Source organism: Eptesicus fuscus, chromosome 19 (genome assembly GCF_027574615.1).
Source record: "Eptesicus fuscus isolate TK198812 chromosome 19, DD_ASM_mEF_20220401, whole genome shotgun sequence".
Taxonomy (NCBI): Eukaryota; Metazoa; Chordata; class Mammalia; order Chiroptera; family Vespertilionidae; genus Eptesicus; species Eptesicus fuscus.
Window position 1 is genome coordinate 37,018,455 of NC_072491.1, and position 21,582 is coordinate 37,040,036.

Consider the following 21,582-nt stretch of genomic DNA (forward strand, 5'->3'; position numbering starts at 1 on the left):
GTGGCATTATTAAAATCTATGTAAGAATCTTTTATCTACCAAAAAGAAAGTAGAGGTATCCTCACTTTGCATTGCTTTGCTATAAATACATTTTAGTTACCATGGTTTAGTTAAATAGTATCAGTCCTCCAATAAGTACAGTTCTAATTTCAGTTACCACTAATTGATTTTTAGTCTACAGATCACTATGTAAGTAACAGATGGTTATCAAGATCTGTGACCAATTATGTCACTTTTTTTTTTAAAAGTGTGTCTTTGGGTGATTGGTCACTGAGCATCTGCTATTCAGTTCCCACAGAGACAGCAAAGTGGGTAGCTGTGTTGCCCCCTTGTCTCCTAAACCTGTGCAGCATTTTACAAAAATGGATGGTCGTGAGGAGGAATTGGCCAACAAAGATGAAAGTTCAGCAAAGAAACAAAAAGTGATAATGTAGAGGTGAAATTTGAATCAAATGTAAATGAACTTATAGAAGAAGAGCGTGACCATGGAATGTTGACAGTACCACCATTCAACTCCAGATACGCAGCAGAGAAACCTAGTGAAGGAGTACTTACTGTACAAAATGAGAAAAGCGGTTGTGATGCAAAGGAGGAAGATGTTCCAGAAGAAATGATGCTGCCAACATTTCACATTGAAGAAAAACATAGGTTTTTATGACATTGAAAGGGCAAAGAAAAAAATATTGGAAGCCAATCTAAACTAAGAAAGGAGTATGGCAATTTGCCAAGGCATAAATAAAGACACTCACTTCACGTTGTAAGTTGTATAATGAGAAGGCAGGCACTGCCTAAACTACCTGTCATAAGGTTTTTTACAACGAAATAGGTCATTTTAATCACTAATATTTCTAATGTTCAATTATAGCATAATAAATAGGTTTACTATTTTTTGGCCATTTTCCTACATATTTATAACAATATGAGTTTTTAATCTCTTTGATAAAAATATGTAAAGGTCATAGAACAAACTTGATTTGTTTCCCCATTGATTATTAAGATAGATTTTGATGGCTTCAGCTTGTAGGGTCACTGTTACAGTCCAGCAATACTCTCAGGAAAAGCAAGAATGGCCTGTACAAAGAGTGCCCAGAACACTCTCAGATATTAGATAGTGTAGTACAAGGAATGAAATGAATTTCAATTCAATTCAATTGAACAAACATTAATATAGACCTTGCTATGTACGAGACATTATAAATTGAATAAAAAGGGAGAAGAAGCTAGGTTGGAGGATGCAGAGGAGTAAAGAAAAGACTGGGGAGGAGAAAAAGGATGGGAGAACATGGGGAGTTAAAGGTACAAAAAGGCTGGTTGAAAACAAATCAAAATATTGTAATTACCTGGAATGGTAGTGAACAAAGTCAGACAATTTAAAAAATGCAGGTCATTTTTACATGATGAACTTTTTTAAACTGTGCATTTAAGAACAAAGACTTAATTGCTTACTTAACTGGATTCATTAAATATTTGATCTGGGCTTAATAACTCAATTATTTATTCCCTGGCTTTTCGCACATTTTAGCAAACAATTTAAGTTCTCTTTTTAAAAAGGTTTATTTTATGTTTAGTGATATATTTCTTAAAACTTTGAATTTTACACCTACATTTGAAAGTTTATATTTTTACCTTTAATAACCAGCAAGACATATAATACTGAAAGAGATGGTTATCCCCAAAGCTCTTAGATCCTGGAGAAAGCACCCCTCTTTCTGGAAAGCCGTTCCAGTTGAAGGACTTTTTCCACAACCACTGCGCCAAGTCTTCCAGAGAGCTCTGTCCTTTACGCACAACGTACCACAACCTCCGAACATTACAACGTGCCCAGCCCACAGCCACCAGCTGGTTCTTAGAAAAGAACTCCCTTCCCTGAAAGCCTCTTATCCCTATTTTTGGCTATTTGAGTTATCTGCATAGTACATCTGAATCACATGCCAGATTTTGGTACCAGGGTTAGCCATCACAGGTGGCCGGTGTAGATGGGAGGGGACGTGTAATGGAGTTGGTTTTCCTGTGTAATCAGGCTGGGCAAGGAAGGCTGAGGTTTCACATTATGTAGCAGCAGCAGAAGACTGTGGCTCACCTGGGAAATTAAGCAAGGTTTCCCCTCCCCTCCCTTCCCTCTTCTCCCTTCCCCTCTCTTCCCCTGCTCTCCCCTCCCTCCTCTCCCCTCCCCTTCCTCTCTCTTCTCTGTCTTCCCTCCATTCTCCCTTCCTTTCTTTCCTTTTCCCATTCTTTCTCTTCTTATTTCTTTCATTCCTTTCTTTATCTTCAAAGTCTGGAAGAACTTCTCATTTCAGATCATTACTATCTCAATTTGCCTGTGGACCATCTTCTCACAAACCCTTGCTTTATCTATGGTCTGCTACTGAGTTAAACAGCATACAACTACTGATTCTAAAATACTGGTAGTTTGGGAATAAAATGTGTTCAGTTTTGGTTGACTTAATGGTTTTTTAAAATAATAATAATGTCCATGCTGGTTTTTATTTTTTGGATATAGCAGCATGCCATGGACAGTTTCTCACATCACTAATTACTCCTCTAAAATATTTTATGAAGCCAGGGCTATCAATCATTTCCTTTAAGTCTTCTCCTTTGCTTTTATGCTTGGAAATGTCTTTCCCACTTGGAAATCAAAAAATATTTCCCTGAGTTACTTTCTAAGTATATATATATAAAAAAGCCCAGCGACTGGAATGGTGGAATGACCAGAACAACCAGAATGACCAGTGGCTATGACATGCACTGTGGCAGCCAACCAGCATGATCTGGGCCCCAACCGCCCGCAGCCTTCCCCCCCCCGCCCCCCGGCCCTGCCTCCGGTCAGCCCCCAACACCCTGATTGGGGGCAGGGCTGGCTGGCCAACCGTCCACGGCCCCTTCTCCCCCACTGGCCTGGCGTTATGGCTCCCATTGGGGTGGGCTGGCCGGGCCCCACCTGTGCATGAATTTGTGCACTGGGCTTCTAGTTTTATGAATAAAGACTCTGGTCAGATTTGCCACAGAAATGTAGAATTATTGGAGGCAAAAATTAAGTGCTATACATAACTCTGGGCCAGCTAGCACCAGTAATGGCTTAAGATATTCAATCCAGTGACAGTTTCAGCTACTATAGTCAGTTCAATTTAATTCCCAAAGATACACTGTTTTCTGTTGCTTATTATTGTTTCCTACACATAAATATTTCTTTTTAAATAAAATGTAGACTCCTTGAGTGTAGGCACCATGAATTATATTTATGCTGACGTTCATAATGCTAGCAGAGCACTGAAATTGTTGGACTGATCAATATAAATATCTTCTAGGGAAGCCCTATTTAACTCTAAAAATAACAGCTGTATTAGAAAATAATTTGCACATCTTATAATTCATCCTTATAAAGTATATAATCCAGTGTTTTAAAAATATACTCAGAGTTGTACAACCATCACCCCTATATAATTTTAGAATATTTTCATAATAAATCCCCCCACAAAACTCCTATATTTTAAGTATCAATTCCCCAACTCCCTCAACTCCCCTGTCCACAAGCAACAGCTATTCTACTTTCTGTCTTTATAAATTCATCTGTTTTAGACATTGCATATAAATGGAACCATGTAATATGTGGTCTTCTGTGACTGGCTTCTTTCACTAAGCAATGCTTTTAAGGTTAATCAATACTGTAGCATGTATCAGTACTTCATTCCTTTTTCATTGAGATGTAATTAATATAACACACAATTCACCACTTTACAGTGGATAGTTCAGTGATTTTTAGTATATTCATAAAGTTCAATTATCATTACTATCTAATTCTAGAACTTTTCCATCACACCCAAAAGAAACATCATACTTATTAGTAGTCACTCCCAACTCTCTTCTCCCCCATATCCTGGCAACCACTAATCTACTTCCTGTTTTTATGGATTTGCTTATTTTGGACATTTCATATAATAGAATCATGCAATATGTGGTCTTTTGGGTCTGGCTTATTTTATTTAAGCATGTTTTCAAAGTTCACCCATGTTTTATCTTGTATTATACTCCATTCCTTTTTTGTCTGAATAATATCCTTTTGTATGCATATACCACATTTTGTTTATTCATTAGTTGATGGACACTTGAGTTACTTTTACTTTTTTGGCTATTAAGAGTAATGCTGCTTTGAACATTCATGTGCAAGTTTTTTGTGTGGATATATGTTTTGATTTCTCTTGGTTATATACACCGGAGTGAAATTTTTGGGTCACATGGTAACTCGATGTTTAATTTTTTGAGGAACTGTTCAACTGCATTTAACCTGTTTTTTTTATAATCTTACCTTATAATAGACAAATATGCAAATTGACCGCACCTTTGCTACGCCCAAGCCATGCCCACCAACCAAGCCACGCCCACCAACCACCCCCACCAGGAAACCGTTGCAGGGACGTTGGGGTGTGGTGGAGCCCAAGGCCGGGAAAGCCTCGGGTGGAGGCTTTCCCGGCCTTGGGCACCAGCAGGGAGCCTGCACGGATCGCAGGCAACGACCAGGGGGTCGGCTCCTACGATCCATAGCAGGGACGCTGGGTGCGGCCGAGCCCAAGGCTGAGAAAGCCGCCCGAGGCTTTCCCGGCCTTGGGCACCAGCGGGGAGCCTGCACGGATCGCAGGAAACCACTGGGGGTCGGCTCCTTCGATCCTTAGCAGGGATGTTGGGTGCGGCCGAGCCCAAGGCCACCGCCCAGGGCCAAGCCCCGACCCTGAAAGAAAGCAGAAGGTAGTGGCCACAGCCAAGGCCTGGGTCCCTGGTGCCGACAGAAAACTGGTGCAGGCAGCCAGGTGAATGAAGGTCTATTGCACGAATCTTCGTGCAAACGGGCTACTAGTTACTATTTATAAAAATAAAAGGGTAATATGCTAATTAGACTGGACGTCTTCCAGACGTCATTCTGGACGTCCTTACTGATGAAGCCAGGGCTGGAAGGAAGCCAGCCTGGGTCCCAGGTGCCTGCGGTTGGCCAGAGGGAAGCCAGCCCAGGTCCCAGGTGCCAGGGGGAAGCCAGTGCCAGCAGCTCGGGGAAGGAAGGCCTACTCTTGCATGAATTTTTGTGCATCAGGCCTCTAGTCTATAATAATAAAAGCATAATATGCGAATTAGACCGGATGTCCTTCTGGATGTCCTTCCTTCTGGACAAGCTGTGGCGGGCTGAGGCAGAGACGGCCACAGCTGCGGCAGTGGGGGACAAGGCCCTTGCACGAATTTCATGCATTGGGCCTCTAGTTTTTAATATTTTTATAGTTGAGAGTATTACAGATGTACCCCCTCTTTTTTTTTTTTTTTTTTTTTTTTTTTTTTTTTTGGACAAATGGTGGTAATGGAGGTCCGACTCCCTCTGGTTTGGTCTCGGCCGAACCCAGGGGCACGGCGTCACCCGGACTAAGGGGCACGTGGCCTCACCCATACCCAAGGGGCGCGTGGTCTCTCCCGGGCCTGGGACCCAGCCTCACCCGGATGGATCCAGGGGCACACGGCCTCACCCGGACCCAGGATCTGGCTTTACCCGTACCCAGGGACGCTTGGCCTCTCCCAGACCCAGGGGCACGTGGCCTCACCTGGGCTTAGTTGCACAAGGCCTCACCTGGATCCAGGGACACATGGTCTCTCCCGGACTCAGGGACGCTTGGCCTCTCCCAGACCCAGAGCCACTTGGGCTCACCCGGGCCTAGGTGCACGAGGCCTCATCCGGATCCAGGGACGCATGGTCTCACCCGGACCCAGGGATGCTTGGCCTCTCCCAGACCCAGGGGCACGTGGCCTCACCCGGGCCTAGGTGCACGCGGCCTCACCCGGATCCAGGGACACATGGTCTCACCCAGACCCAGGAACGTTTGGCCACTCCCAGACCCAGGGCCACTTGGGCTCACCCGGGCCTAGGTGCACGAGGCCTCACCCAGATCCAGGGACACATGGTCTCACCCGGACCCAGGGACGCTAAGCCTCTCCCAGACCCAGGGGCACGTGGCCTCACCCGGGCCTAGGTGCACGAGGCCTCATCCGGATCCAGGGACACATGGTCTCACCCGGACCCAGGGACGCTTGGCCTCTCCCAGACCCAGGGCCACTTGGGCTCACCCGGGCCTAGGTGCACGAAGCCTCATCCGGATCCAGGGACGCATGGTCTCACCCGGACCCAGGGACGCTTGGCCTCTCCCAGACCCAGGGGCACGTGGCCTCACCCGGGCCTAGGTGCACGAGGCCTCACCCGGATCCAGGGACACATGGTCTCACCCGGACCCAGGGATGCTTGGCCTCTCCCAGACCCAGGGCCACTTGGGCTCACCCGGGCCTAGGTGCAAGAGGCCTCACCCAGATCCAGGGACACATGGTCTCACCCGGACCCAGGGACGCTTGGCTTCTCCCAGACCCAGGGCCACTTGGACTCACCCGGGCCTAGGTGCACGAGGCCTCACCCGGATCCTGGGACACATGGTCTCACCCGGACCCAGGGACGCTTGGCCTCTCCCAGACCCAGGGCCACTTGGGCTCACCCGGGCCTAGGTGCACGAGGCCTCACCCGGATCCAGGGACACATGGTCTCACCCGGACCCAGGGACGCTTGGCCTCTCCCAGACCCAGGGCCACTTGGGCTCACCCGGGCCTAGGTGCACGAGGCCTCACCCAGATCCTGGGACACATGGTCTCACCCGGACCCAGGGATGCTTGGCCTCTCCCAGACCCAGGGCCACTTGGGCTCACCCGGGCCTAGGTGCACGAGGCCTCATCCGGATCCAGGGACGCATGGTCTCACCCGGACCCAGGGACGCTTGGCCTCTCCCAGACCCAGGGCCACTTGGGCTCACCCGGGCCTAGGTGCACGAGGCCTCATCCGGATCCAGGGACGCATGGTCTCACCCGGACCCAGGGACGCTTGGCCTCTCCCAGACCCAGGGCCACTTGGGCTCACCCAGGCCTAGGTGCACGAGGCCTCATCCGGATCCAGGGACACATGGTCTCACCCGGACCCAGGGACGCTTGGCCTCTCCCAGACCCAGGGCCACTTGGGCTCACCCGGGCCTAGGTGCATGAAGCCTCATCCGGATCCAGGGACGCATGGTCTCACCCGGACCCAGGGACGCTTGGCCTCTCCCAGACCCAGGGGCACGTGGCCTCACCCGGGCCTAGGTGCACGAGGCCTCACCCGGATCCAGGGACACATGGTCTCACCCGGACCCAGGGATGCCTGGCCTCTCCCAGACCCAGGGCCACTTGGGCTCACCCGGGCCTAAGTGCACGAGGCCTCACCCGGATCCAGGGACACATGGTCTCACCCGGACCCAGGGACGCTTGGCTTCTCCCAGACCCAGGGCCACTTGGGCTCACCCGGGCCTAGGTGCACAAGGCCTCCCCCGGATCCTGGGACACATGGTCTCACCCGGACCCAGGGACGTGCTTGGCCTCTCCCAGACCCAGGGCCACTTGGGCTCACCCGGGCCTAGGTGCACGAGGCCTCACCCGGATGTACCCCCTCTTTTTTTTTCTTCCCCTTGCTCTTCACCCCCTGGTTCCCACCCCACCCCAGGCCTTCCTTCACCACCTGTTTCTTAAGTTGGTAGTTTTGTTTGCTTTGTACTTTACCTTTTAAGTCCATTACTTTTAAGCTTTGTGCGTGTCCCTTTTCATAAGTCTCTACTTGTCTATTTTCTTTTTCTCCTCTGTTTACCCTCAGCTTTAAGTCTCTACTCTGGTAAATAACATTGGTTTGCTTTTGCAGAAAGATAACCTCCAAGTTCTGTGTATTTATCTGTTTCCTTCTCCTAATTTATCTATTCTAATTTTATTTCTCTGATGAATTTCATGTCTGTATCATCCCTCTTGGCTCATTATAAATTTAAGAAAACTTTATCACCAAAAGAGAGTGTTTCTTAAAGCTCCCTTTTGGTTTCATGGTGAAAGGACATCTGTAGAACATATTTCATTAGTAAGTTCACCATGTCTATTCCTCCCCCCTCCAACCTTCCGCCCAGTGCTTTAAATATAATGCTAGTAATGGTTCTATCCTGCTATAAACAAGCATTTAACAAGAGAAAGATTCTGCAATCCAAGCATACCTTCATTTGTTTCTTTCATTTTGCTTACAAGATAGAACATTCTGTGATGTGAATACTAGGAAAAAGAGGTGGCAAGTATTGAAATCAAAAGTGATGGCTCTATATTATTCAACATAATTAAAAGATTTTCAATTTAGAAGATAAAAACCCACAATCTTGTGCATTTTGCATTTAAAATGCAACCAGCAGCCAGATGTAGAGATAATGAGTTCATTTGTGCAATTTTCAAAATAACATAGTGATCAAGCCCCTCGCACCAGTCATTGAAATCCAGGTAGTTTTGCTTTTGTGTTACTGTCTTCTGAGCGCTGTGTGTCAAGGCATTCAAGGATCTTTCCACTAAATTGGAGTGGGGAGCAGAAGAGGAAGTGGCTCTTAAGGCATGGCATGGGATAGCCAAGCTGGCAGAAGAAGAGAGGGACAGATGGAGCCAGAGCTGCATATTGATACATATAGTTTCCAGGGCATAGAGTCAGGGTCTGTGGATGAGGATTATACAGCAGGGAAGAGAGCAGGGATGAATGGAACCCAGAAGTATGGAGACCTGGTTATTATTTTTATAATAAGTTCTTTTTTTTTTTTTTTTTAGAAAAATGTAGATTCACATCCTAATTTATAAAAACCCAGGGTCCCTAACGTCCAAAACGACCGAAGGCTCGACCGACCGGCCAGAAGTCAGTCCTGGGTTGCCATGGCAACCCAGCACTGACTGCTGCCGCAGCGGGCATGGCAAACCAGCACTGACTGCTGAGGGGGCTGCAGATCAGGCCCGAGAGAGGCCTAGAGAGAGAAGCAGGGTCTTATCCATAGTCTCCGTGGCAGCTGTTGATCAGCCATTGCCTCTCTCTTTCTCTCCGGGCCTGGCCAGCAGCCATGCCTCTCTTTTCTCTCCAGGCCTCCACATGGGCTGCTGATCAGCCCCACCTCTCTGATCAGGCCTGGAGATAGGCCCAGAGACACTGACTGGCATAGAAATCGACCAATCAGAACCAAATCTGGGTTAATTGTGAGGAGCCAATGGCTGCCTACGAGGCAGAGCTTTTGATGCTGACTGGCATAGAAATCGACCAATCAGAACCAAATCTGGGTGAAGCATGAGGAGCCAATGGCTGCCTATGAGGCAGAGCTTTTGACACTGACTGGCATAGTAACCAACCAACAGAACCTAATTTGGGTGAACTGTGAAGGCAGAACCTAAGGTGGGGGCTGAGGATGGGTTTTTTTTGTTTGTTTGTTTTTTTAAAATATATTTTATTGATTTATTACAGTGAGGAAGAGAGAGGGATAGAAAGTTAGAAACATCGATGAGAGAGAAACATCGACCAGCTGCCTCTTGCACACCCCCTACTGGGGATGTGCCCGCAACCAAGGTACATGCCCTTGACTGTAATCAAACCTGGGACCTTTCAGTCTGCAGGCTGACGCTCTATCCACTGAGCCAAACCGGTTTCGGCTGAGGATGGGTTTTAAGGGCAACAGCTGTTTGGTGTAAGGTGTAAGAAAGAGGTTCAATTTTTTAATGACTGGTTTGGCAGTATAGTCCATATGGCTGGCTATCAGTCTAGATATAGGGATTATGTATTTTTGTCTGCCAAGAGCATCTCCTCCTGCTGAAAAAAATCCCCCCCCCCCATTTAAGCAATCCTATCCTATATAATCTATACTAATGAAAGGGTAATATGCTAATTAGACCGGTCGACTGGCCATCTTCTGGACATCCGACTTCCTTCCAGACAAAGCCATGGTGGTGGGGGCCAAGGCAGATGCAGTTAGGGGTGATCAAGCTGGCAGGGGAGGGCAGTTGGGGGTGATATCAGGCCAGCAGGGGAGGGCAGTTGGGGGTGAGATCAGACCGGCAGGGGAGAGCAGTTGGGGGCGAGATCAGGCCGGCAGGAGAGAGCAGTTGGGGGCGAGATCAGGCTGGCAGGCAGAGGCAATTAGGGGCGATCAGGCAGGCAGGCAGAGGGGTTAGGGGCAATCAGGCAGGCAGGCAGAGGCAGTTAGGGGCAATCAGGTAGGCAGGCAGGTGAGCGGTTAGGAGCCAGCAGTCCCAGATTGCGATAGGGATCTCCGACATCCCCCAAGGGGTCCCCGATTGGAGAGGGTGCATGCTGGGCTGAGGGAACCCCCCTCCTGTGCACAAATTTCATGCACCGGGCCACTAGTGTAAATATAAGAATCAATATAGATAAATCCCATGTACCTTTTACCCACTGTTAGAGACAGCAAGAGCCCTACACAAGCTCTGATGCTCTGAGTTGCTCTAAGTCCATATATTCATCTAAATTCTTCCCGACTACGCCTGGACAGGTTCCGTCTCGAACCTTGCCCACTGTACTAACTGTTGGGAACTTAGTTCAAGTTCCTCCTTTATCCTCTGGTCACTAGTTACAGGTGTTGGGTCTGAGCCCCTCTGTCTAGGGCTGGACCTTCTTGGACGCTGGGTCTTAGATGGAGAAGCCATGAGAGGTTTGTAGGTATATAAGAATGAGTCTTTATTGCAGAAGCCAGTGGCCATAAGCCATTAGACAAACAGCTCTTCATAACAGTGTCCCAATCAGACAGCCGTACACTGGCTGGTAAATACATAACTTTCCCACATAGTAGCACCTCTAATAGTCTCTGTACTCACAGTCATTATCTGAGCAGCCGCATGCTGCCTCTAAACACACCACCTTACATTGTGGTGGCATCTGAGCTCTCTGCCTCAGCAGCTTCCCCTGTCTCCCCTGTCTGGCACACTGGCTGGTCCCTGTAGCCTTACATCTCTGTGTAGCACACTCCAGCAGACTAGCAGATCAGTAACTTGTATATTATTCCAGAGACAAAGAAGGCTTCGTGCCAATAGTTACATCAATCATATTTTGGCTACAGAAGGGCACGCATGCGCAGTAGACTATGGGATTGTTGTGCTTGTGTCCTTGCACGTGCTTGTGGTATCAGCCTAGGCGCAGCGTGGCTTTGGACATTCCAGCATACTAACAACAAGGCCTTTCACACTCGGAGTGGCCTTGGCTGTCTGGCTGCTCTGGTATGGTTCCCACACCCACTTTCCCCCAATGGTAACATCTTACAAAACTATAGTATAATATCACATTCAGGGTACCGAGGTGAGTACAGTCAAGATACAGAGCCTTTCTGTCACCACCAGGACCCCTCATGATGCCCTTTTATGGCCACATCCAGTCTTCCTCCCTCCTCCACCTCTCCTTAACTGCCAGGAACCACTGGTCTGCTCTCCATTTCTATAATTTTATCACTTCAAGAACATTCTATAAATTAAATCATACAGTATGTACCTATTTGGGATTGGTTTTCCAGGGTAATTCCTTGGAGCTTCATTCAGGTTATTGTGTGAGCCCATAATTTTTTTTCTTTTTATTGCTGCGTAGTTTTCCACGGCACGCATGTGCTGGCTTGTTTAACCATTTGCCCATTGAAGGGTATCTGGATTGTTTCAAGTTTTTGGCTATTGGGAATAAAGCTGCTATAAACATTCCTGAACAGGTTTTGAGCAAACATAAATGTTAATTTCTCTGGGATAAATGCCCAGAGTGCAATTACTGGGGCATATGGTAGTTTTAAAGGAAACTGTTCACTGTTTTCAAGAGTAGGTCTGTTATTGTGCATTCCCACCAGCAGCGATGTGTGAGTGATTCAGTTTTTCAGCATTCGGCAGTGTCCCTCTCTTTTCCCTTTCTCCATCTCTCTCTCTGTATATATGAATGATTTTAATTTTAGCCATTCTGATAGGTGTGTAGTGATAGCTCATGGCGGTTTTAATTTGAATTGCCCTAATGGCATCTTTTTGTATGCTTTTTTTTTCTTTTTTGCCATTTGTATACTCTTCTGGTGAAATGTCTCTTTATGTCTTTTGCCTTTTTTTTAATTGGATTGCTTCCATTTTTATTGTCAAGTTTTGAGTTTGCTCCCAATGTGAGTCTTTTTTTTTTTTTTTTTAAATCAGATATATGGTTTGCATATATTTTCTCCCAGTTTGTAGCTCATCTTTTTCATCCTCTTAATAGGGTCTTTCACACAAATTTTTTAGTTTTGATTGATGTTCAATTTATCAACTTTCATTTTGTGGAACATGCTTTTGGGGTCTAGTCTAAGGACTCTGCCTAGCTTTAGATCCTGAAGATTTTTTTCCTAAAAGTTTTATAATTTTACATTTAAGTCTGTGATCCATTTTGAGTTCATTTTTGTATGAAGTGTGAGACTTAGGTCACGGTTCATATTTTTGCCTATGAAGTCCACTGGCTTCAGGACTGTTTGTTGAAAAGGCTGTCTTTCTTTCCTCCATTGAATTGCTTTTGTAACTTTGTCGAAAATCAGTTGGGTATGAAAGTATAGGGCTACTTCTGGGTCCTCTATTCTGATCCATTTATCTCTGATCCATTCATCCCTTCACAAATAATTTTGATTAGTGTAGCTAATATAAAAACATAATATATTTTTTAATTTCTTTATTGATTAAGGTATTACATATGTCATAATACGTTTTGACATTGGGTAGCATGCTTCTTTTTCAAAGCGTTTTAGCTCATTTAGTTCCTTTGCCTTTTCATATAAATTTTAGAATAATCTTTCTTATATCTACAAAAAGTCTTGCTGGAATAAATTATGTTATATTTGTGTATCAATTTGAGGAGAATTGACATTTTTATATGTTGAGTCCCCCATCTATGAATAGGGTGTGCCTCTCCATTTATTTAGATTTTTAATTCTTTTACCAGTGTTTTGTAGTTTTTAGCATAAAACTTTGGTACAGTGTTTTGTTAGGTTTACTCCTAAGTATTTTACTTTTTCATTATAAATGGTATTGTATTTTTAAATATATATATTTTTATTGATTTCAGAGAGTAAGGGAGGGGGTGAGAGGGATAGAAATATCAATGATGAGAGAGAATCATTGATAGATCAGCTGCCTCCTACATGCCCCCCACTGGGGATTGAGCCTGCAACCTGGGTATGTGCCCTGACCAGGAATCGAATTGTGACCACCTGGTTCATAGGTTGATGGTCAAACACTGAGCCACACCAGCCAGGTGGTATTACATTTTTTAATTTTAGTGTCCATGTGTTTGTTGCTAATATATAGACATACAATTGATTTTTGTATGTTTATCTTGTATCCTGTGAACTTGCTGAACTCACTTATTAGTTCTATAAATTTTTCTGTAGATTCCTTGGGATTTTCAATGTAGACAGTCATGTCACCTACAAATAGGATAATTTTATTTATTCCTTTATAATCTATATGCCTTTTATTTCCTTTTCTTGCCTGTACTGTCTAGGACTTTCAGCACTATGTTAATTAAGAGTGGTAAGAGTGGAGATCCTTATTTTGTTCCTGATTTTACAAGAAGCATTTAGTCATTCACCACTAAGTATAAGTCATTCACCATTAAGTATAAATGTTTGCTGCAGGATTTTTAAAAAATATATATTTTGATTTTTTACAGAGAGGAAGGAAGAGGGATAGAGAGCTAGAAACATCGATGAGAGAGAAACATCGACCCACTGCCTCCTGCACCCCCCCCCCCACCCACTGGGGATGTGCCCGCAACCAAGGTACATGCCCTTGACCGGAATCGAACCTGGGACCTTTCAGTCCGCAGGCCGATGCTCTATCCACTGAGCCAAACCGGTTTTGGCAGCTGCAGGATTTTTGTAGATGTTCTTTATAAAGTGGAAGAAGTTCCCCTCTATTCCCATTTTCTGATTTTTTATGATGAATGTATGTTGAATTTTGTTAAAGCTTTTTCTGCCTCAGTTGATATTATGTGAGAAGATTATTATGTTAGATTACATTGATTAACTTTCAAATATCCAACCAGGCTCACGCTCCTGAAATAAACCCAACTTGACCATGGTGCATAATAATTTTTATAGATTGCTAAATTCTGTTTGCTAATATTTAGTTAAGGATTTCTGAATCTATTTTCATGAAAGATACTATTCTCTAGTTTTCTTCCCCCCCTTACTCTATGTCTGATTTTGGTATCAGGGCAATTGCTAGCTTTGTAAAATAAATTGAAAGTGTTCTTTCCTCTTCTATTTTCTAAAAGAAATCATGGAGAATTGGTGTTAAATTTCTTTGAACATTTGGTTGAATTCTTCAGTGAAACAATATGGGTCAAAAGATTTCTTTTAATTTTAAAATAACAAATTCAATATCCTTAATAGTAATAGGGATATTCAAATGATCTGTTTCATAATGAGTTGCAGTTTTTCAACTTATTGATTCATTTTGTGTAAGTTGTCAAATTTATATATGCAGAGTTCTTCATAGTATTGTCCTATTATCCTTTTGATATCAGCAGGGTCTGCAGTGATATTCCCTGTTTCATTTCTAATATTGGCAATTTGTATCTTCTATCTTTTTATTTTATTTTTTCATTTTAATTTCTTTATTGGTTAAGAGGTATTACATATTTGTCCTCATTCCCCCATCTTTTGTCTTTGTCTTCCTTGCTGGAGTTTTATTAATTTCATTAACATGTTCAAGAACCAATTCTTTGTTTCACTGATTTTTTTTCTGATTTTGTTTTCAATTTCATTGATTTCTTCTTTTATCAATATTTTACTTCTATTTGCTTTGGTTTCATTTTCTATTTTTTTTCTAGTTTCTTGAGGTGAGAGCTTAGATTATTATTTTGAGATTTGTCTTCTTTTCTAATATATGCATTAAATGCTATAATTTTTTCTCTCATCATTGCTTTAACTGTGTCCCAGAAATATTGATATATTTTAATTTTCCTTCAGTTTAATATGTTCAAATTATTTTTTTTTGAGATTTTATCTTTGACCCATAGATAATTTTAAAGCATGTTAATTTCCAAGTGTTTGGAGGTTTCCTGTGATCTTTCTGCCATAGATATCTAGATTGATTTCATTGTGGTCAGAGAACACAGTCTATATAACTTTAATTCTTTTAAATTTGTGAAGGTCCTGTTTTTTGGCCCAGGATATGGTATATCATGATATATGTTCCATAGACGCTTAAAAAGAATGTGTATTCTGCTGTTGTTGGATGGAGTGATCTATAAATGTTGTTTAGGTTCTGTTGGTTGATGGTGTTATTGAGTTCTTTCATATCCTTGCTGATTTGTTGTTGTTGTTTAAATATGGTTTATTGATTTTTAGAGATGAAGGAAAGGAGAGGGATAGAGAGATAGAAACAGCCATCAGCTGCCTCCTGCATGCCATTTCCTGGGGATCCAACCTGCAACCCAGGCATGTGCTCTGGCCGGAGTTAAACCGGTGACCTTTTGTTTCACGGATCAATGCTCAACCACTGAGCAACACTGGTTGGGCCTGATTTCCTTTCTAATGATTCTCTTGCTGTTGATTATTTAAAAAATACCAAATTGCAGAAATTACCGCTTAAACATTGATTTTATTAAGTGCTTATTATATGCCAAGCACTTTCACGCCTTTTACATGCATTATATCATTTAACCTTCCCAGTGACCCAATGTGTCACGTATTATTATTATTAAGGCTCAGAGAGGTTCAATGACTTGCCCACCGAGATCACACAGCTGGTAAGTGGCAGAGCTGGCATTCCAACCCAGGGCTGCCCGACGGTTGAACGTGTGCCGGTGACCTCACTTTGTACGTTTTCTTCCAGTTCACATCTGAATAAGGATGTAAACATTACCGTGGTGGCTGTGGGGAAAGTGCCACAAGATATGGTAGGCAGCCGCTTAGCTAGTCTCTGGTGATTCCACACTCTTGGTCCTTAAGCTCTTGTGTAATGTCCTCCCCCTGAATACGGCCTGGACCTAGCGATTCACTTCTAATGGACAGAACGCGCAAAAGGGATGGGATGTCACTTCTGAGATTAGGTTACCAAGAGACTCTGGTTTCCAGCTTGGGCCTGCTCTCTCCCTCTTCGGCTCTGAGGGAAGACAGGTGCTGTGTTGTGAGCTGCCCTGTGGAGAGGCCCACATGATGTCTCTGGCTTACAGCCAGGGGGGACCTGAGACTGCCAGCAGCCACGTGAGTGAGCTCAGCAGATCCTCCCGACACAAGCCTCTGATGAATGCAGCCCTGCAGCCCTGTGAGGGATCCTGAGCAAGAAGCAGTTGGCTCGCCTGTGCCTGGATTGCTGACCCACAGAAACTATCTGTTGTTTTAAGCTGTTGAGTTTGGGTTAAAGCACTCAAGACAGAGAGAAAGCAAAGGCAGGAAGCCCATCTTTTGGCTTCTGACAGTACCCTCTTCTCTTGGGGTTGAGACTCCAGGGAAATCAAGACATGATAGAGACCACTGACCGACTGGAGAAAAAATGTAAGGAAAGAGGACCTCTGTCCTGTTCACTCCGTGTCTGAAAGGACACCCCGTCACGTGTTCCTGCATGAGAGGTGGGGACAATCAGAAGTGTGCCATGTGTCAGCCAAGAGGGGGGATAGACATAGCATCTTACAGTCTCCTGGGAGGCAGAGAGAGAGCCCAGAGCTTCCCTGGTGTCCCCAGAGGGGGCATGACAATTAGATGAGTTGAGAGCCTGGGAGCTGGTCATGGGACTTCTGAGGGGAAGGGGAGGTAATTTGTGGAAGGGATGCTGCTTGGTGCCCCTTTTGGACCAGCCACCCCCTGCCTTCTTTGGGAGGCTGAGGATTTAACAAAGGACTGAGTTAGTGTGTAAGAGATGATGTCCCAATGCTAGGCAGGTTTAAGGTTATTTAAATCTTTAAAGTCCCTATTCCCTCTGCCCCCAACACCTCCATTAGTGGAAATGGGGGCTTTAAAGCAAATGAGAATATTTCTTATAAGCCTGTAATATTGACCCACTCCTGACACTGCTACCATACGGCTGTCTCACTTTGGCAGCCCCAATGCTTCCACCAGGCCACTGAGACAAGCGACCCCATAGGTCTTCCTCTCCCCCGCCCCTCCCATTTCTGTTTGCTCTCCTGACTCATGGAAAATGTAAGTGATAAAGTGGAGGGGCAAGCAACAGCCATAAACAGGAGAGTGAGGGAGGTGTGGAAAGGGTAGCAGAGGCAGAAAAATGGCTAGACATGCCTGCGTGCTTGAAGACGGCCTGGGGAAGGGAAAAGCCTTTCTTTAGTTATCTTTGGTGAAATGGCACATCACTTTCATTGATTCTTCTTGCTTTTGCTCCAATATCAACTGTTTTCAATGGGCAGTCATTATATGTGCCTCTTTCTTTTTCTGTGGTTACACTGTGTCTTCCTCTTCCTTGGACATTTAGCTTGAGTTATAGAGCTGCTCGATATGACTTCACAGATTGTGCCTTGCAAAAACCCAGGTGGCACCATTCATATTACATGAGATGATTTGACAAGTCCTCTCTCGGAAATCTTTCCACTTCATTACCACTGGATTCTCACGATTCCCATTCATTAACAAATGTTTGAAAATCTATTAAGTGCCAGGTGTTGCTTTGGGTGCTGGGGATTTGGCACTGAACAAGATAGAGTCTCTACCCCTTGGTACAAAAAGAGATGGTAACACCATGAACATATAAAACAAGGTTAGGTGTTCTAAGGAAGGGGCCGCACCTGCGGGGTGAGGTAAATTTTATGTCCTTCAATCACACGCAGGACCGTGGTCTGTAAATAGTAGGTATTCTGTATTTAACTAATTTCTCCTCTTTTTGAAACTTGAGAAAGAAGACAGTATGTTTATATATACAATGGATATTTAAACCTTTTGCACTCGGATGTCGAGCGTGACTCGACACGGTTAGCATTAGAATAAAGGAATCGAGAAAAAAGCAAGCGAGTGCAAAGGGTTAATACAAGGTAATAGAGTTAATTTCTTATTTGATTTTGCATTTGTCCTATTAGGGTGAAATGGTCTTTTAAAGAATATGAATTACTCAAAACAACTGAGCAGGAATAGTTTGAAAATTTTATTATTACATAATATTTATAAAATTAAGGATACTTTTGTGGGTTTGGTAGTGGCAGAGGCAGATTTTATAAATTCAGTACATTGTTGACATTTTCCAGGACTAGGAGGGTCCTCAAAATCCCACACCTCATACTCGAGCATATAATTTCCCTATAAGACTGAAGTTTTAAAATATCTTTGGTATCCTTAATGATTCTCTGTAAGTACAGGGCTAGAAATATTTGTAGGGTTATTTTTTGGCTTAGAACCTTCATTTCCTTAGACTTTTTCATTTCCAGCACCAGTACTAGTGGTTGGTTTTCTTTTAAGAGTCTTTTAAAAAAATAAGAAGTCAAGATTAAAAAACAACCACGAAAGTCATTACATTCTTGACTAGGATAGAAAAATATTCAAACATGTTAAGATGTTGGTTCATGAAGCTGGCCCATTCTTGGGATAGGGACCCACTGGATACACTAACGTACAGAAGCCTTCGGAAAATGAGAAATCACTATGAGTCATTAACAATTAGAGTCGATGAAAAAATACTGATACTGGGAATGTTAAATTCACAGAGATGTTGAAGTTCTTTGGTATCTAAATTACAGATCCATAGCAGGAGGGAAAAATGCAATCACTTGCTCATGTCTTTATTGTTATAGCATATGTGAGATCATTTTGACAGAGAAGACAGATGATGTTGAATATTATATGAGAAACCTCTCTGGAACACCATAAATTTGATTTTTAGCCTTTTGCCATGTATCAGCTACTATGGTTGGTTTCTAATTTGTTACAGATTCATAAACGCTCTGAATCTCAGGTTCCTTCTCTTTCATGAGGGCTGGTAATTCCAACCTCTAAGGGCAGAGGTGAGGATAAGCTGAGCCAGGGCTATGAGAGGTCTTCAGAAACATAAAAGCGACTCAAAATCAAGGCGTTATCATTCAAGCAGGTATCACTGGCTTCACATTCCCAGTTTTGTTCCTTGAACAGAATAAAAACACGTGGGAACCACCGACTAGCTGAAATGGACATTGTGTAAAGGGTTTAACTTACTTCTTTTACAAACCACTGACAAAAGGCAGGACCAATCCATTCTCTTGCATGAATACCACAGTCTATCCAGACAGCTCGTTTGTAAGCTCGGGATCGCCTGCCCATCTGAAAACAAGAGTATTCACAGTAACCAATGCAGGCTTTTATTTTTGGATGTACTGACCAGCATAATTTAATAAGGTTTCATTTGATAACCCATAAAAAAAGAGAAAGTGATTTCCTATATCAGAAGTCCAGATTTGCTTACGCAGAAACAAATTTATTGCCCTTATTACAAACCAAAGAACTGGAAAATACACAAGGAAAACAGCCATCCCTTAAGGAGATTTGCTTCTCTATTTTAATAGAATATGTGACTGTTAACTAAAAAGCCAAATTTTCCACCTCGCCTCCATCAAAGAAATCAGAAATATTCCCAGGGAATCTTTTGTAAAGAATTAGCTATGTTTTATAGGTGGACAAAGTCAAAATTTTATTTAAACGCAAAATGGAAAAACAAAACAACTTGAATTATAGAATCAAGTGACAGATTTTTCTTTATAATCCTACTATTAATATTACCTTATAATGGTTTCTAACCCAGTAATCAATAGGTGGCTCTTGACTTTATATTTAGAGGGGATCTAGTTTTCATTTATTCATTAGTTCGCTCAGAAAATCCTCCTTTTCAATGTCAGACACTGTACTCAGCACCAGAGATTCAAAGATGAAAGACAGGAGTTATATGCTAGTGGGGTGGGCAAACATACGAGCACTTAATCCATATGATGTGAAAATGTGTAAGTTAATTTGGGAACATGTCTAATTTTTCCTGAGAAAGAAAAGAAGGCTTCTCAAGAGAGGAGCCTTCTTGAGCACTTGAGTACTTGAGGAAGACTGGAAGCTTTGCCTGGCAGACAAGTTGGAAGAGGCATCACAAGCTTGGAAGAGAACCTAAGCACACCATATCTGAGGAACTGCTTCCCGGGTAGGAGGAAGGAGTGGCAGATGGAGCAGGCTCATCCTGAATCCCATGGGACAAGTATGTTTGGAGTCGGGGTGAGAGAGAGAGAGCCCACACTGACAGCAGTGTGGAGGTGGGTGAGAGGGTGAGAGGGTAGAGGCTGGTTTCCAAAGGAAGTTCAGTACTGAGGCCATTACTGGGACAGTCCAGGGGGAACAGACCCAGCAATAAGCGAGGACAAGAGAAGAGGGTGGTGCAGCTCCAAAAGATATTTAGAAGGAAGAAAGAATGTTCTTATGGTAAAAATCAAGGAGAGATATTTGGGCCGATGCTCATGTTTTTAGACTGGGAGCAGCGTGGTGCCATTCTGAGGGGAGGTGCTTTGGTGACGATCGAGATGAGAATGTCAAGCAGGCAGTGATGCACTTTAACGCTCCAGACAGTGGACTCCACTGAACAGCAGAGTCTAGAATGACTGTTGAAACCGTGGGGGTGGATATGCCCATCTAGAGATTGTTTGTAGAATGAGAGCACCTTTGAGGATAGAATCCTGAGACTGCCAGAATGTAAGGAAATGATAGGAATGAGGAACCTGAGAGAATGGTCAAAAAGATGGGAGGAAAACCTCGTGGTCATCGTTGACCATGGCAAGTGAAGATTTAGAGGAGTGGTGGGGGCACAAAGGCCAGTGAGTCAAGGTCTCAGTAGAAGGTGAGAAAGTAGAGAGTGATGTTTTATTATAAATCTTTTTGAGTGTTTGGGTGTGAAGAGAATGTAAGGTCAAGGGCTGGGAATGACGCATAACTTTTATGTTGCACCAACTCACAAATCATTTTGCAGGTCATTATATTTTAAGTGCATTAATATGTTAGTATTCTCTGGAATACTCAATGGCAAAAATTCAATATGGCTTGAAAACCTAAGGGAAATGTTTTCTGAAATTATCAGATAATGTTAAATATTAGACACTATGACAGACCATTTCACTTCTTTTCCCTATAGGTCAAAGTTAGAACAAATGTCTAGTAAATATTTTAGTTAATAATTTCCTGCTTTTACCTTTAAAACAAGGAGAGATCTTCCCTCATATGATTTTCCAATAGAGAACATGTGAATGAGGCCTGAATGAGTATTATTCAGATGATGCATCCAATTTTGAATCTAAAAACAAATAAATAAAGACCATATCAGATTCCCGTAATTACAGAGCTTTTAGAGACGAGAAGGTAAAAAGGCAACAATAGGTCCCAGAACCCAAAGAAGACACATGGAATATAAAATTGAACAAAAGGCAAAATTTCTATTTTAAATTTCTTCAGGATATTTAAAGTTACCTTTTATTTTCTGCTTTTACAAATAGTAGCTTCATGTCTGTATATTGCTCCCTCTTTAAAGCATACCTTCTACTACCATTTATCATTAATATCTTGATGGCAGAATTTAAAAAAAATAAATCAATGTGTTCTGGGTTCCTTTTGAAAATAAAAATTTATTTTCATTTCCTCCAAACTATTTAAGAGTAAAAAAAGGAAATTGGTTTCAAGAAAATCATCCAGACAACTTGAAAGTGTTCACTGAAATGCAATATATTATAATTTGCTACTGAACAGAAGATGCTGAGAAAAAGACATTTTT

At 43.3% G+C, this 21,582-nt stretch overlaps 1 protein-coding gene across 1 annotated transcript in view; it reads right to left on the reverse strand.

The window, feature by feature from the left end:
- The window catches only part of CPA6 (carboxypeptidase A6), a 205,721-nt gene that overhangs the window by 40,646 nt on the left and 143,493 nt on the right, over positions 1–21,582 (reverse strand). The window contains exons 5-6 of the mRNA XM_008150360.3: positions 21,007–21,108; positions 19,005–19,109 (exon numbers count right to left, since the gene is read on the reverse strand). Coding sequence (XP_008148582.2) covers positions 19,005–19,109; positions 21,007–21,108 — 207 coding nt within the window. The remainder of the gene's footprint in view (positions 1–19,004; positions 19,110–21,006; positions 21,109–21,582) is intronic.